At 34.9% G+C, this 17,449-nt stretch overlaps 2 protein-coding genes across 2 annotated transcripts; one reads left to right on the forward strand and one right to left on the reverse strand.

Moving 5' to 3' along the window:
- Positions 1–8,223: 8,223 nt before the first annotated feature.
- LOC18611259 (peroxidase 51-like) lies at positions 8,224–10,527 on the forward strand. Its single transcript, XM_018113818.2, has 4 exons — positions 8,224–8,691; positions 8,792–8,992; positions 9,143–9,308; positions 9,721–10,527. Exons 1-4 carry the CDS (start codon positions 8,473–8,475, stop codon positions 10,125–10,127), a joined length of 993 nt encoding a protein of 330 aa, XP_017969307.2. The 5' UTR covers positions 8,224–8,472; the 3' UTR covers positions 10,128–10,527.
- Positions 10,528–13,980: 3,453 nt separating this feature from the next.
- LOC18611260 (uncharacterized) lies at positions 13,981–16,201 on the reverse strand. The gene is made up of 2 exons (XM_007047420.3): positions 15,952–16,201; positions 13,981–15,470 (listed from the first exon to the last, which is right to left on the reverse strand). Exon 2 carries the CDS (start codon positions 15,462–15,464, stop codon positions 14,415–14,417), a length of 1,050 nt encoding a protein of 349 aa, XP_007047482.3. The 5' UTR covers positions 15,465–15,470; positions 15,952–16,201; the 3' UTR covers positions 13,981–14,414.
- Positions 16,202–17,449: the final 1,248 nt, after the last annotated feature.

The following is a 17,449-nucleotide window of genomic DNA, read 5'->3' on the forward strand; positions in this document are numbered from 1 at the left end:
CCCCCCATTCTTATCATGAGGGAAAAAAATATTGATCACATCATCACATGCATGCTGGCCTCATTTTATAAAAGCTCTCTCTCTCTCTCTCTCTGACTCAGTTGTGGAATATGATAATGAATTATGCATTATACAAGAAAGTTTGTTCAAGAAAAGGAAAAATAAAAAAATAAAAACTTTTGGAGAGAGAAGGGTTGAGAGAGTGACATGGAAGCACGCGTTGCCGGTGAGGGGAGGTGCAACCGTATGGGGCGGTGGGTCCATTGGGGTTGCTGAAAAGGCTGAACCAAGGGGGGAGAGGGCCCGTGTTGCCATTTGGTCCCACCTTGAAAAGGAAATTTTACAACAAAAAAATAATAATAATAATCACTCCGACAGTCCTACTACATTAAAGAAGAAAAAGAAAAGGCAAAGAAAAACAAAAGAATTGTCAAAATTTTCAGTTTATCACAGTCTCAGTACTACAGAATTTAGTCAGGGAGAGATAGGGTACAGGTTACATGCAACTGCAGGCATTTTCTTTTCATTTTTTAGTTGTTCCCCACACCACCAAAGGCCACTTTGTGTTACACGATTTCAAAACATGACTCACTTAGGAATCTGATTTGCTGCCATTTCTGTTCCTGCATGTCCTCCCTGGATCTTTGAGCTTAGCTTAGGTTTATGAGTTATGACACATCCAAATCTGAGTCACCATATTAAACTCTATTTCAGGAAAACGTGTCATCTGCTGTTAATCAAGAAAGATCTATATATATATATAGCCAGAAATTTGGGGTTTTATTGCGTTTACGACTTTTTGCATCAGAAAAAAAAAAAAGGAATTAAACAGAAAAAGAGGAATCATCATTGATTCAAAGAATAGAAACATTTTGCAAACAAAAAGTGTTGATATTCTTGGATTCAATCAGTTATCTAACATGCATAAGCGTTTTTGTTTTCTTTTATCCTGACATTCTATTTGATTTAATGACAGTGAAATTAAGGGGAAAACCAAAGTCATAAAACGTGAGAAACGGAGTGTGTCCGATGACCCCATCCTGTCGGATACATCCATTTCTAAACCAATAAGCTGCACCGTGCCAAAGAAAATATGATCTCCAATGGCTTTCCCATTGCCCCCATTTTCTAATTGAGGAAATGTCCGTAAATTATAAATTTTCTTATATCCGGATTAAACTTGTATTTATCTTTGGTAAATGTTGATTTGTTTGAAAAGTTATTTTATTATTAGGCCGAAAGTGAATTAATTATGGGGACTGTTGAGGTCCTTAATCATGGTTTTAAAATATTAAGAAGAGAAAGAGTTTAAAAAAAAAAAGGGAAGTATTCTTCCTTAATAATAACACATTGGATCATGAGTTTGCAAAAATCTTTAATTTAACATTCCAATAAGAGACGTGACTATGTCACGACCCTTTTCTTCGTATTAAAAAACTAACGTATCGTCAGCTATTGGGAAGATCAAGGGTCACGATCATCTATCTTTGTGAAACATGAATTATTGGGTTTGGCTTTCATAATCACGAGTAAGTACAAAGATTAAAACTAAGTATTAATCAATCAGAATTATTAGCATTAAATTAAGAAGAAAGATAATGATGAATGATGGTGGAATCTGAGAATCTACCCATTATTTAATGGTATATGCAAACAATTTATTTATTTGCTTGCCCCCTTTGTTGTTGAAAAAGAATATGCAATGTAAGTCAGTGGAACAACACGCCATGCTTCACCTTTTAAATTTTCAATTAACCGCAACTTCCACTTGGGGCATGTCGGGGGGCTACTCTATGCAAATTCAGAGAGCAACATAAATTTTGTTGCTAAAGTAGTATGAGTTTTCATTTTGAAAATTTCGAGTTTAAAATCTTAATATGAACAGTGAAATTTATAAGATAAAAGATTATCATTTTTATGTATAACTCGAGATCTTATTATAATAAAAGAATTTTTAAAAAATTAAGAGAATTTTTACAGGTTGTCATGAACAGTAAATGAGCTAAGATATGTCACCCATAATTATGATAATAGATTTATAGATTGAATCATGTGCATTTGAAGTAGTGTTGTCTTGAAACTTGGAGAGATATATACCTAACTTCCTCCACTACTGCAGGAGCTATGTTCATGATGTAATGCTTGTCTGATGAAGTTCATCTAATTATTTCATTTCTCTATGCATGCATACTAGATTCTCTTATTTTATTTATTTAACTATTCAATTTTTTTCATTGTCTAGATTATTGTTCTGAAACTAGTAATTAGAACCTATTTTCGAAATTAATAATTAGGTTTTGTGCAGCTCGAGATACATATTTATATATATATTTGATTTAATGATAAATGAAAACATATATCTCTTACATAAAAAAATTGTTTCGAATTTCTTTTCTGAATAATAATAAAGAAAAAATATAGCTAGATTTTATCTTCTTTTTTTGTAAATATAATTAAATCATCAACCTTATATATGTTTAGTAAACGGTAGCCCCAGCGGTGACTTAAGGTTTGGATTAAGACATGAAATTGAAACAAATTAAAGGCATAAAGTTGAGCCGTTTAAGTTTATAAAGGGTCTTTGTCTTCATCACCACCAAGGCAAAAATCTGATTAATTGGGTTTATTATATGAATCTATTTTAATTACAAACCATGTATATGTCAATCTTTTCCAACAAGTTTTGTCTCATGACCAGTTTCTATTCTGTAACAGGTGTTATGCCATATCATTTGATGCACTTCAACCAATTGAGTGGGTAATAATATTTTTTTTATTATTTTAAAATTAGGTTAAATAAGAAAGTTAAGCTCTAGGCCACACTGTTTGAGAGGTATATGATACATGAATTCTCTATTATTTCAACCACAAAATAATAATAATAACAATATATTAAATAAAAGGCAGTGATCATCATCACCAAGCTATACTATATTTTTGCAAAACATCGAATGGCATGGACTTAATTTTTGTCCACCAAACACCCTTGAGAAGAAAGCTTTAATTAACTTCATATTAAGTCACACCCATTAGTGGTTTCAAAAGATGAATCCAATTTTGCTACAAAAGACAAATTCAAATAAAGAAAATTTGCTGCATGAACCAAAGAGTTCCATTGAATCATGGAAAATGAATCAAAAAGTAGTCTTAGTGGTCAAAGAAAGAATCCTTGCAGGATTCATTAATTACATTAAAAGAAAAAAAAAAACACCTTGGCATAGGCAGCAATGAAAAAAGGGCAAAGCAAAACCAATCGAGAAGTGTTTGAACAAATTACTTGATAAAAGGAGGAAACACTTTCTTCTTTCACCTCCAACACTCTCACTTTTTACCAAAAATTCAACACAGCATCTTCACCTAACAAGCAAGATATATACACTTGAAAGCACCCTTATCTGGTCCACAATTGGGAAAGGAAAAAATGTTAAAATTATTGCTTAAATGAAGCAAAAAATAATAATTATTGTGCAAGAAAAAAAATAGTAATAATGCAATAAAAAAAAGGCATGCAGAGTCGCTTGCATCACACAAAAAGAATCGTACAAATGGCTTTTTATGTAGTAGCTTAGCCTGAGGACAATGTGGACTCAAATTTCTTATCAACTTTATTATTATTATTATTATTATTATTACTATTTTGTTTTTGTTGTTTTAAGGAGGAATGGATGGGGCAGAAATTATCAATTTGGATATTTTGTCTCCATCCACTACTTTCTGTCATGTTCAGCTTAACCACACATTTCTTCTTGTTTAAAGTCATATATGGTCGCGTCTGTTTGTGACTGCAATTTAACATTTTGCATTGTTTTTTTGAGGATTTTAGATTCGATTGTAGGACCCCTTTTTGTGGCCCAAATATATATATATATACATTGAGGTCGCAATCATGTAACAGGGAGCAGAGGAAAATTAGAAGAAAAGGGAATCGAAAGAAGGAATTGGTATGCTTTATTGTTTCTATATATTTGTATAATGCATGATATGTAACTCTGGGTTTACTGGTGGGTGGGTTTTGATCTCAAAATCTGAGCCCAGCTTCTCCTCTTTTTCTGGCCGAATTGGTAACCTAACCCAAACTGATGCAGGCTGGGGGGATCCTTCATTGCCCAACTACAACAAATAGGTGGGCTGTGTAAATCTACAAGTCTAGGGGTACTAACACACTATCCTTTCTTATGGTTTTGGCCTTTTCCGGATATGGTTGGCAGACGGAGTCCAGAAAATCAATATCATCATTTGGTTGCTTTCATTCATTGACTTTGGCACATCTGTTAAAGTAGCCACAATTCTATGGTTAATTTCATCCAATCGTCCTGGCTCCAGTCGAGCTTGAAAACGATAGGTGATGGAAACATGCTGAGTCTTTGTTTTTGGAAGTAGAGAGGTAAAGACGATTGATAGAATCCTGAGATAGAATTCTTTCCTTTCGGAATAGAAATCGAAAGATATATCAAATTGCAGAAGAGGAATCCTGAGGAAAGTTGAATCTTGAACTTTTATCATTTTACATTTCATTGGGAGGTAACGAGCTTTAAAATCAAATGCTTCTAGCCTGGTTTCTTAACCAAACCTCAATTTTATAAACTCAAGTCAATAAGATGAATAGAAGCAAATTATACGGCATTTTTTTTTCCTGTCAGAATTTATTTACTTCATTCCTTGGAAAAACCCCATAATTGACAGGAAGATTCTCTCTGTATCGCAAGGTTCCTTTGCCGCAGAAAATCAAGGCATTATCATTTGACAGCAGAGTTGAACTTTCAGTACTGAATCATAATTTCAATCAGATATTCGCTTAATTGTCATTATACAACAGGCAGACGGCTGAAATTGCCTTTCAACTCATCAGTAATTGCTCCCCAGCTGTGTATTCAACTATTCATAGTAGTTAAATCACCTTACGTAGCCAGTCATACATTTCCTAATGAAAAATTGACATTTCTGATTGCAATTTTCCTCAGAAAAAAAAATAGTTGATAGGAAACCTTGAACCAACCAGAACCAGCCAACTCTTCTAATCATTCAGCTCATCGTCACACCTTGTTGAAAGAAAGTTTTTCTTTTTCTTTCAAACTGAAGTACTATAACATGTGAGTGATACAGATCAGACCTTTAATTAGGATTACGGCAAAAAAAACAAAGGCCATGTTGGATGCTTCCGGTTCAAATTGAACTGACCACTATCCAACAATCCTTTGGTGGTTCATGACACCATTTTCGTTAAGGTTTTGGATTCAAGTCTAGACATTAAATTGAAGTGGAAAAAAAAAAAAAAAGAGAGATTGCACCGGTCATCTATAAGCTGATACATCCTGTCTTTATAACGTGCAGTTTGAACAATTGCCTGGACAATGCCAAGTTTTTTGACTAATCTTCTCAACTCTTAACTAGAGGAGGCAAATTTTTTCCTCATTCAATCATTACTTGATGCGTGTCTAACTTGGTATATTGACAAAAATTATTTGCCAGCTCAAATCCTTTTATCCTATAGTACATAATGCATGTGATTGTCGAGCAAAACTATTCTGACCCACGTTTGTCCTAAAAAATAATCACATTTTGGGGCTGTATGACCGCATTTTTCATAATATCAGTGATAAAATAATATAATATGATTAAAGGATAATATATAGAATGTCATGTGGCTCCAGAACAAAAATAAATATTATAATCTCATTAATTTGATGTTTACCAATACAAAAAACGCCAAAGGAAGAGATAGGAACTAGGAAATTCCGATTATAGTTTTAGCTACAGTTGGCCTTTGATTTGTTTCTGTCGTCTCTTAGTTTATATTTCTTCCATACAATTCATATAAACAAACTGATGCAAAACTCATATGTACCCCTCTCCCTCTTTTTAATTTATTATGTTTATATTCTGGTTGTATTTGTGGTTGACATGGTGGAAAAGAAAAAGAAGAAGAAAAAAAGGGAACTTTCCTTTTATATATATATACATATGCAAGTAAAGGTTGCATATCAGAAAGGTCGGTGCTAGCTCAAGATCCAAAATCGAAAGTTTTAAGTGTAAGATACTGAATTCTGCTTTATTTTCTAATCTTTTTCAACCCCAAAACCATTTTGTTTTTTGTTTATGGGAGCTTAAAATTTCCTAAATTTTCCAGCAACAACTAGCCCTGCATCAGAAAAGAACGTGACACCTAACAAAGGGCTGCCTGGATAAAGCTATAAACATGTTTTAGGCCAAGGAGGAGGAAAGAGAATCTTTTAAAGCAAAGTAAGAAAAGAAAGGTTACGTAGACGAGCGACCAATTGTAGCCGTCATATTTCAACTATAACCCTTTTTCAAACATATCCAAATTCCATTAAAATCTCTGGGCCAGGATTAGTCTGGAAATTATGATATAACAGCCAAATACGGAGAAAGATGTAGGCCCTCTGACCCTCGCCCTTTCTTGTCTTGTTGTGTTGCAGCAAAAAATGTGCGTGGACAAGTGAAAATGCCTTTGCTCACGTTGCTTCAATTATTGAGAAAACTTGCTTCAGGATCAGCACCGGGAGCGGCGGAGCGTTGTGCCCCAAAAATTATAAATATTTTTATTGAGTTATATATATATATATTTTTCAATGACTCCTTCAAAATTTTTAAAATTTTTTATTTTAGTCCCTTCAAAATAATTTTTTTATTTTATAATTAATATAAATAATAAAATAATAAAATAATTTTACAAATCTTATTCAATTTTATCTTAATTTAAGTTTTATCTTTTTATTTTAACAATTATGAATCATTTAATATTTACAATATTTTGTAAAGCGTTTTAATTCTCAAGATTTCATAAAACAATAAAATTTCTTTTGAAGTTACAATTGAGATATTACGAACTTGATATATCTTATCATTAAAGTTTTGAAGGTATAAAGATACTTTCTCAATTATGTCAAAAATTAACAGAAATAAAAAAGTTAATAAATTACCACTCTTTATTTTTACTTTTTTGATTTCTATTATAATTACGAGAGAGTTTTTTCAATAATAAAAATTATAAAAATAAGATTTTAAAATAAAATAAATGATGAATTTTTTACAGATAATTTAATTATTTATGTTGAAAAAAATTTACTTGCCTTATCAATATAAAGTCAATAATTGATAATTTGAATATGAAAAATATCATCGATTATAACTTTTTTAAAAATTACAGTAAGTATTTCTTTTGATTTATATGTTATATATAAAATTATTATCTATTATAAATTTTTTTATTATTGATTAAATTTAACATATTAATTTAAAAAAATTTTACTCTTTATTTTTAGTTATTTTTTATTATAAACAAAAAGGGACTAATTTCACCCTAAACACCGATGTCGTAAAAGTTTTTTCTTTGCTTGGCTTGTCTCAGAGCATTCGTACAATTTGTAGCACCCATGACTATGACTAGTTCTAACTGAGCAACAAGCGGCAAAATCTCGAATATATAAACATGATGGCAAAGATAATATTAAATTAAAGACAAAGATGGCAGATGCAATCACAAAAATAGTAAGTAGTGCCAAACAATTAACAAATCCAATAGAGAAAAGTTCAAAATAATGAATGGCAATTTAACAATATATTAAAAAAAATTAAGAACTTTTACATGATTGAGGATCTCTTATTATTTTCCCCTTGTGTCACTTTTTCAAGCATTGCCTGTGTATATATATATATATATATATATATAAACTCTGCACATTAGCAAGGAAGAATCAACTGCTAGATGGGGCCATTTTCACGAAGGCTTGATTAGTCTAATAATATTATGATTGCTTTATAAGGACATGGCCCACAATTTAGGTTCGGCCCTTCCTGCTACAGAACTAATGAACTTTTTGTTAAATTTATTTCTAATGTAACCATGATCGCACTGTCTATTTGACTAATAGTTTCATAACACTGCAATAATATGATCAGATCTCCCAAGCCTAATACAATTTAAAAGCAAAAGAAAGAGTAAAGAAAGAGATCTCCAAAAGCAAGCAGTGGTTGTTTGGGTCGGAATGTTTACTATTTCAAGTCTTTGAAGCACACAGAAACTTAGCCGTAACGTGCAATATACGAATTTTAGTTGATTCCATTTCCAGCCCCCCCCACCCACCCCTCTCTCTCTCTTTTCTAGGTGTCTCCTTCCTGGACCACGTTTTGGGGGGATTCGAAGTTAGTACAGTCTAAATACAAGTGTCTGGGCACCGAGGAGAGCAGTTTGGGAACGGGACGAAGGCGGCCATTGACACAGCCAAACAGAAACAACAAACGTCTCTTTCAAACTTGGCTCTCCTCTCTCCCTATTATTAAATGACTATTTACTGTTAAAAAGATTCTCACCCAACTGGCTCACGAGCACTTAGAAACTTCCTGCTATGCTTTTTATCATTTCTCTAACCTTTCCAAACCTTCCTCTCTATAAAAACTCTTCACATCCTCTCTTATTTTTTGTGTACTGCCATTTACTCAATTTCTGATCAAATGGGTCAGGTCATTAATCTTGCAGTTGTGCTGTCACTTTCTCTTTGTTTCTGTTTGCTTCCTGATACAGCATCTGCTCAACTAAAACGGAATTACTATGCTAATATTTGCCCAAATGTAGAAAATATTGTTAGAGGTGCAGTAGCAAAGAAGTTCAGCCAAACTTTTGTCACAGTTCCTGCAACTATCCGTCTCTTCTTCCATGATTGCGTTGTCCAGGTTTGCACAATATGAAGAAAACCTTTTGTCCATGTTGATTATTTTTATTAACCTTTCATGTTTAAGTGAACTATTGTTTCTTTTTTGGATTCACTAACAGGGTTGTGATGCTTCGGTTATCATTGCATCCTCCGGTGGCAACACAGCCGAAAAGGATCACCCTGACAACCTGTCATTAGCAGGAGATGGATTTGACACTGTCATCAAAGCCAAAGAAGCAGTTGATGCAGTTCCAAGCTGCAGAAACAAGGTCTCTTGTGCTGACATCTTGGCCATGGCAACCCGAGATGCTATTGCTCTGGTTTGTCCCCTTTCCTTTCACCCCACATTTTTTTGTTCTTTGGATACCATTATGCTCCTCATCAACATAATACATACATGTATATTCAATCCAAAGAAGAAATGGCTTGTCATATTTCTAATAAAATTAGTACATGTCATGATAATGCAGGCAGGTGGACCGTCTTATGCTGTTGAATTGGGGAGATTGGATGGCTTAAGCTCCACAGCTGCTAGTGTAAATGGAAAGCTGCCTCAACCATTTTTCAACTTGAATCAGCTCAATTCTCTGTTTGCAGCACATGGACTCAACCAAGCGGATATGATTGCTCTTTCAGGTACTACCTCCCTGACTACTCTCCAATCACAGCCTGACAAGGTTTCTCTCTGGCGGGTCCTGTAGAATTAAAAAAAAGGGGTCCCAGCTGACAGGGCACCATGCCCCTTGTGAATAAATCTGATTTTATTTTACATCGTCTATTAGCTGGCATTAGTTACAAATATTATGAAAACCAATAAAATAAGAATGAGTGTGTCTTAAAACTTTTCAAATGTAATTATTAGAAGGGGGTACTTCGACCAGTTGGTCTAAAATTGGACGTTAAATCATGAAGCATATGGACGTTGAGATAGTACTAAGTGTATGATTGCGACGTGAATGTCTGCATTTCGAACATAGGCATGGGATTTTATTTGGTATTAAAAAATATGGATTGACGCTAAAGGGCCTTTGTTTGTTACATTTTGCAGCGGCACACACCGTCGGATTCTCACATTGCAGCAAGTTTGCCAACAGAATATTCAATTTCAGCCGTCAAAACCCAGTGGACCCAACACTCAACCGGGCCTATGCTTCCCAACTTCAACAAATGTGCCCCAGGAATGTAGACCCCAGGATAGCAATCAACATGGACCCAAACACACCCACGAAATTTGACAATGTCTACTACCAGAACCTGCAGCAAGGCAAGGGTATGTTCACCTCAGACCAGGTTCTATTCACGGACCAAAGGTCTAAGCCTACTGTGAACGCCTGGGCCACCAACTCGCAGGCTTTTCAGCAAGCCTTTGTTACTGCCATTACGAAGCTGGGCCGGGTAGGTGTCAAGACTGGGAAGAACGGGAACATACGTAGAAATTGCGCTGCCTTTAACTGAGGAAGTTCCTCAAAGGTTCTTGACAGAGGTTCTGGAACATGTTTTATTTAGTTTCTTGTGAGATTTCTTGGTGTTGTAATAAGTTAGAGAAGGGTGTTTTTTTTTAGTTATTACATGGGCAAGGGGGATTGGATTGGATCATAAAAGTCAAACAAATAAAAGTGACAGAGGGACAGCAAATATCGTTTGAGCCGTTATTGTATGTAAAAATGAACGTTAAGTTCTGATGTCACTGTCAACTTTTCTTGACTCTTTAGGGGTGGAATTCCGACCATTTCTGCGACTGAAGCCTAGCCAGAAGAGGAAAAAGGCGAACAAATGGCCAACTTATTGTATTGTTTTATAAGGCTGGCAGCCCCCTTTGATCTCCAAATGGATCTCTTTTGAGTAGTTTGGATCTCTTTTGAGTGGTTTGGAGACACTGCAAAGAACACACTTTAGCTAAAAGTAAATGTTCTGAATATCTTAAATAATAGAATATTATGTGAAAAAAAAAAGGTTAAAAAACTAGAGAAGATTTTGGAGAACTAATAACAATTGAAACTCAATCAAAAACATTGTTGCCGACCAGATCTGGCGTGGCTTCAATAATTTGTCCTAACCTTTCGTCTTTCCTTATTTCATGAAGACTGGTATCTTTGCATGTGTTATCAGGGCAGGTGTGAACCCCATCTGGGATGCCCGCGACAAATGATTGGCTTCAAGTTGCAAGCATACAAATCTGTGATTGCATATTTTTACCTGTCATTATATTTTACTTTGCCAAAGGATAATGTTCCTTATATTCCTCTTCCTTGCTCCTTTCTGGCTTCCTCCCACTTTGTAATCTCAACCCCCACAACCAATGGAACTCACGTGGACCTATGATATTCGTTATAATTTTTCATGGTTTAAAATTAAAGAAAGACTCAGAGACCTGACAGTAAACAGGGTCCAACCTATATAAAACTGCTGTTGCTGGTCTCTGCACCAAAAGTTGCTGTTGCTGGGGACTACAAGTCATTTTCTAGCATGTCCATGTTACTGCTGGTCTCACTCATCTGTCATGCATAGGCCTTTTGGTCATCACTTAATCAGCACGGGTTTTGAACATATGAATGAACAAGTTCCATCAAGAATCACGACATTATATCTCGCCCATCTTCTCATGGTTTGACGATGCGCACACCACAGTTGTGTACAAGAATGTCCGGACAGATTTTTCATCAGCTTCTCATCCACTGAACTTTCTTTTATCTTACAATGTGACACCTGCGAACTTACAGTTACAATGATGTCCAGCCACTTGATGTTTTTGTCTTGAGAGCGCACTAACACTCACTAGTGCTGATGTCTACTGTAGCAGACAATGATAATGCAGAATACTAAAACACATTCAAAATGGCCTAAACTGTTACAAAGCAAAGGGAGTGATGTTCAAGACTTTTCTTGAAGGAGCATTTATGATCCAAACAAGTACTTACCTAAAATTAAAAGAAAAGACTCCAGAAAAGCCATCATTGGTCCGCTCTCCACATCAGTTTCTTCGATTGCCAGATCTTCCAGCTCACTGCAACTGTTCATTAAGTTACTGATTAATGTTAACAGTATTAAATAGATTATTAGATCAAACCATTGCAGTCTTATCTAAATTTTGATCATTTCAACATTTGCTTCACTTCGTACACTTCGTTTTTCAGCATCACTACTGCAGCACGAATAGACAATCATTGGTAAGAAATTTCTCCGTATCTGATCCCATGCATCTACGGATTATCCCCAACTCTTGCAGGTTCAGTAAACTATCCAGAAGGCTACACGGTGAGGGTAAGGGAGGGAAAAGATATCCTGTATCTGTCAATCCTCTCTGTATTTCAACGGAATTGTTGTCCAAATAATTGTCAATGACATCCCAATTCATGTATTGTTGCACACAAGCCTTTATATGAACAAAATCATTAACAAGGCTTAGAAATATTAAATTCAGTATCCAAGGATGAATGCCAAATATTTAATGAACACTACATGTTTCCTAATCAATCTCAATCAAAGAATGTCATAAGAAAAATGATAATGCAAGAGAACCAACAAGACTCTTGTTCTTAAGGGAACACGAACCTTTCACATCTAAAAGTTGTGACAATGTCTTCTGTTTAATAGAAAGTAGTGCCGTTTTCTTCAGATTACTCATTACAATGGCGTGATTTCCAGAATTTCCAACGCATACCTTTCTCCAGTTGTCCAACAATTGAAATAAGTTTGTTTCCTTAATATAAAGTTTTGAAAGAAAGGGTAAGACAGTCAAACTCACTAGAAATTCAGCATAATCCATAGATCATTATCCCACTATCCAAACAGAGCATGCCACATCTTAGAGCATTGTTGATGTACATCAAATAGCATGGAGGATTCTCAAGGAAAAGATCTAAGAAGCAAGAAGGGATATCTGCTCCTTGCACTTTCCATGGATGGGAAAGTGAATATAATATTTGCAATCAAGTAACTGTAGTGAAACCAGCTAGAAAAAAATAATCTGTATCATCCCTTAAACCTAATTACATATATAGAAATAGGCTCACTTTGAGTTAGAAGTGCAGTTTACTAATATGTTGGATTGATATTTAAAACCCGTTGTCTGACCAACAAATACAGAGCAGTGCACATCCCCAGAATAAAAATGAGCAGGGAACACTTGTGGTACTAGGTTAGGCTCAGTGAACTAGCATTTCTCTGGCTGGAAAAAAAAATCAAGCAATGCTCTCAAAACGAAGTTCCTGGACAACACAGAAAGGCACCCCAAACCATGCCATCACTGAAGACGTTAGTAAATGGATTCTCTGAGAAGAATGAGGGACATGGCACACCTTCAACGAGAGGTCCTCCAGCAAATGCCAGGGTTCTTTGTAAGCACAAAAACTTTCTTATGACATATATTATGATTCTGAGAGAAGGTAAGAGACTATGGCTCCATTCATTTTATTTGTAAAACAAAAGTCAGAAGTTTCATAATAATTTGAAATCAGAACAAGTTGAACCATTTTATTTACAGTAGTAACAAATCCCCCTCGTATCATGCCATTCAACATTAGGCATTCTCATATTCTATATCAAGTCACCCTCGTAACTCTGAGAAGTAATATTGTCACCATATTTGTGAACCGTGTCAAATGTATGCACCATTATAGACACTGGTAGTGACTTTTTATATTACTGATTGATAAGAAATGCCTATTATATGCACTGGTTGTGACTTTTCACGCCCACCAGTCCAAGAATTGAAAAGTAAACAGTGAGGGAAATATAAGAAAGGCAGAGCTAGACACAAGATGTGCATGAATGAATCACAGAAACAAGTACCATTAGACCACTTTGTTCGAGACATCAGCCTAAAATTCATCCAGACAAAATTCCACCTCCTTAACCATTTTTTTCTTTTTACATGTGCAAAATTATAAAACAAATGGCTTCTATGAAACAATGTTCTCTATTGTTTGGTCTATGTGCCCAAACAACCTAACAAAGAAACCCAGCAAAGACAAAAGATTTGAATTCTGCCATCAAATGCCATGAATTAGAAAACGGGCTGATCTCGCAAGGTAAGAATGACAGTTTTTCACACTTACTGATTGAAAAAAGTTGTGGATAAAGGGCCAAGGAGAAGGAAATAAAATAACTGAAAAGCATCCAATCTCATGTAAGGATATACAGCTCCATTTAAATGAACAGATTTTGCAATCAAATGCCCTGATCGCCATATAGAAGGCATAAAAGAATTTCATAGCCATGTAGCATCAAAACGCTACTATAGTAAATTAGTTTATGGTGGCAAGCCAGTACACAAACACACAGAAGGGTACATAAACACAAGAAATAATTGACCGCATCAAAGGAAAAATATATATGATTAAAGCTCTCATGACAAATACAACAATAGTGGGCTGAAAACTCAAAGATACACTTCATTATTATAAAAACAGTGATCACTGAAACAACAGAAAACTATAGATATCAGGTGGAGATAGTTGCTAACCTATTTGTAACAGGTAGATTCTTACAAAGAGTCATTATAGTTGGATTTCACCAGTTAAGATGTCACACCTCCAGGATAAATCAGAGCCATTGACCTATATACAAACTAATCAGCTTGATCCAAAACTCCTGTAGCCTTTCTACTTATTTACTTCATCTCTTCTATAAAAATGGTATGATCAAGATCAATGTTAGAGTCGACTTTATAATTGAAATAACTCAAAATTGCTCTGGCTGGAACCAGCTCCAACCCAAATCATGGGGCCAATCGGTTTCGGTTCACTCTTCTGAAGCAAGCAGGGAGACTTTTTCAAGTTGCGTTGGCCAGTCTACGCCAAGAATCAGGGGATTTAGCTCCATCGCAACTCGAAAGTCTAACATTGATGCAGAAATGGACCCATTTTGCTTTTGTGCATATCTCACAGGCCGCATTCCATTTAAAGAGGCCATGGACCAATTATGACCTTGGTCAAGAAGTTTCTGTCCAGACCTTGACCCAGCCAATTCCAAACAGGGTTTTATCAATCTCTTCAAGAAAACATCAAGGCTATCGTTCAACAAATTGGCACAATCTACTGAGATGTTTAATCCCTCCATCTCCAGCTTCTGTTCCAACCTCTTCCTCAAAGAACTGCTATCAGGTAGTTCACCTCTGGAATGACAAGTCTCAGAAGCAGATGCCAATCCATTCCAAGGTACTTTTCGCATACCTTTAGCATTCAAAGAGATGCCAAGTGGAGCTCTAACAGGACTCCTACTGTGAATGCTTGGACTTCCTGCAGCTTGATCAACCTCCTCTCCATCCTCCACAGAGCCAGGTGGTCTGCTACACAAAGAAAGCAACTCGGTAGCACTCTGCTGTTCTTGAATTTTAGGAACTGCATCTTCACAAGCAGTACTATGGTTCTTTCCATGAGGCCCTAAAGGACTTGGGCGGTCCTTGAACTTGCGATCACGAAGATTTGGAGTCCTGCCCTTGCGAGGGGATTGAGGAAAGTCTTTGCAAAGTGACTGAAGATTACTTCTTTGATACCCATTTGCCACTTTAACGCTTAAAGATCCTTCCAACTTGTTCTCTCTTGATGGAGGAGTCTTTGAAAGTGAAGCATTTCTAATAATTGATCTGAGAAAATGATTATGAAGACGAACATTTTCTCTCCCTATTGTACCAATGCAGAGTCTATCAAACTCAGGTTTGTTAATCTTCAGACTCAAAAATCTAGTGAGCAGATTGAAGTATTTCTCTGCTTTTACACGCCCAATCTTTCTTTCAATTTGAGATTTCAGCTCTAAAGTATCTACTCGAGAAAAATGCCAACCACCCGGCATTTCCGCCTATGCATATAAAAGAAGAATCAATATCCAAAAAAAATCAACTTAATTCTCAATCAAAATAACCAAAAACCCTAATGTCATCATTAACATAGCAAGTCAACACGATGATCAAAGTCAAACAGTTCCTAGTGAAATCACCCAAAGTTAATAAATTCAAACAAAATCTACAAAACCCAGATAGAAAAACTACACTAAACCATAAATTAACTTCATTTAACTACTAAATCAATCAAAAACCACAAATCAAAGAGAACCCCAGACCCACAAATCCACAATACTTAAGCCTACCAATCTCAACATTTACCAAGAAAACAAAAAAGAACCCAACATAAGAACAACTTAAAACAAAACATGAACTAATCACACACACTAAAAATTCCAGCTTTATTCATTGAACCCAACAAAACAAAATCAGACAGTGAAAATGTAAAAGTAAAAGACAAAAAAAGAAAACCTAAAACAGAAACAAACCAAAACCCACCTGAATTAACCAATTGCGTAACTGAATTCCGTTGAATTTAACTGAATTTACAGAAAAAAAAATCAATCAATATTATTCCATTCGGAAGTACAGAGAAAAGAGATTAGGGCAAGGAGCAAGCAAGACTTGGTTTTTTTTTCGAAGCTTCTTTACGGGAGTCATCAAGGTCAAAGGACACGTGCGTTTTTTAAACAAGTGTACACTTCTAAGCAATGTAGTTAGCTTTCGTCTGTTGTGTGTTGGGTTCTTGTCCAATCAACGTTTGAGTTTTTGCATACTTTAGATTTTGTTTTGGTTTCAGTCTTACCGCCCACCAAAATCGTGTACCTCCCAAAAAAGCCTTGCATTTTTTATGCTGTTTCCGGGAAATAGAAAAAAAAAAAGGAAAAAGAAAAGCAAAATTTTTATTTAGTATTTGGTCAGAGAAAGACATCAATGATAAGGTCAAAGATGACATGAGGCTGTTAGCGGGTCGGGTATGTGATTGAGGCCTATATTCGTATTCTCGTCATTTATTAGTGTTACTAATGTCAAATATTAGAATTAATTTTCAAAATTTTAATTAACAATAAATTATAAATAAAAATGATCAAATTTGGAAACAAATTAACTAAAAATAAAATAAAATTCAAACACTAGTTGCGAGACAAAGGAGTACAGTACATTAAAATATTTTAAAGTAAATTATAGTAGTAGTTACGATTAGTTTTATGATCAAATTTTTAAGATTTTGGTTCAAATATTTGTACTTGGTAAATGGTATGAGTAAAATAAATAACACTTGCACACATTTATTTTTCGTGACTAATCAAACAATTTCTTATGATCAAATTTCATATGACACTTTTATTATATGAAATTAAAACTATGAACTTTTATTTTATTGTAATTATATTAAAATAGTATTTTATCAAGCATTTGTCGTCCAGCTCATCCAATAATCTAGGTAAGCAGTTTTTATAGATTACATTAGCCAACCAAGAAGATTATGATAGAATATAGAATATTTGATAACGTCAATGTTTTTATTATGAATAAAATAAAATTCCATAATATTAATTTCAAGCAATAAAAACTTGAGAATTTATTATCATTTTCTACTGAAATTTGAGAGCTTATTTTAATATTAGTCTACTGAAAGAACGAAGGAAAAGATGGCACCAAAAAGAGAGAAGGAATAGAGGAAGCTGGGCCAGACAGCCCAATAACCTTTATGTTGGGACCATTGCTTGCAGATTACAACCAGACAGACGCAATCTTCGGCTCCAGCTGTGATCCTCTACTGCATATATAGCTTTGGACCGGAGGAACATGTTGCGTTTTACGTGGGAACAGAAAATGTTAGTGCGAGACAGATCGCATTAAAGATTTACAAGTATGAATGAACACAGGATTCAAAGGACAAGAAAGTGACTGTATAGAACAAATAAAGAAGGACAAGGATTTATGCAGGATGACTAATTTAATTTGCTCCTAGGTCTCCAACGAATAAAGTGAT

This window comes from Theobroma cacao, chromosome 1, assembly GCF_053813885.1.
Source record: "Theobroma cacao isolate CCN51 chromosome 1, ASM5381388v1, whole genome shotgun sequence".
In the NCBI taxonomy this organism is placed as follows: Eukaryota; Viridiplantae; Streptophyta; class Magnoliopsida; order Malvales; family Malvaceae; genus Theobroma; species Theobroma cacao.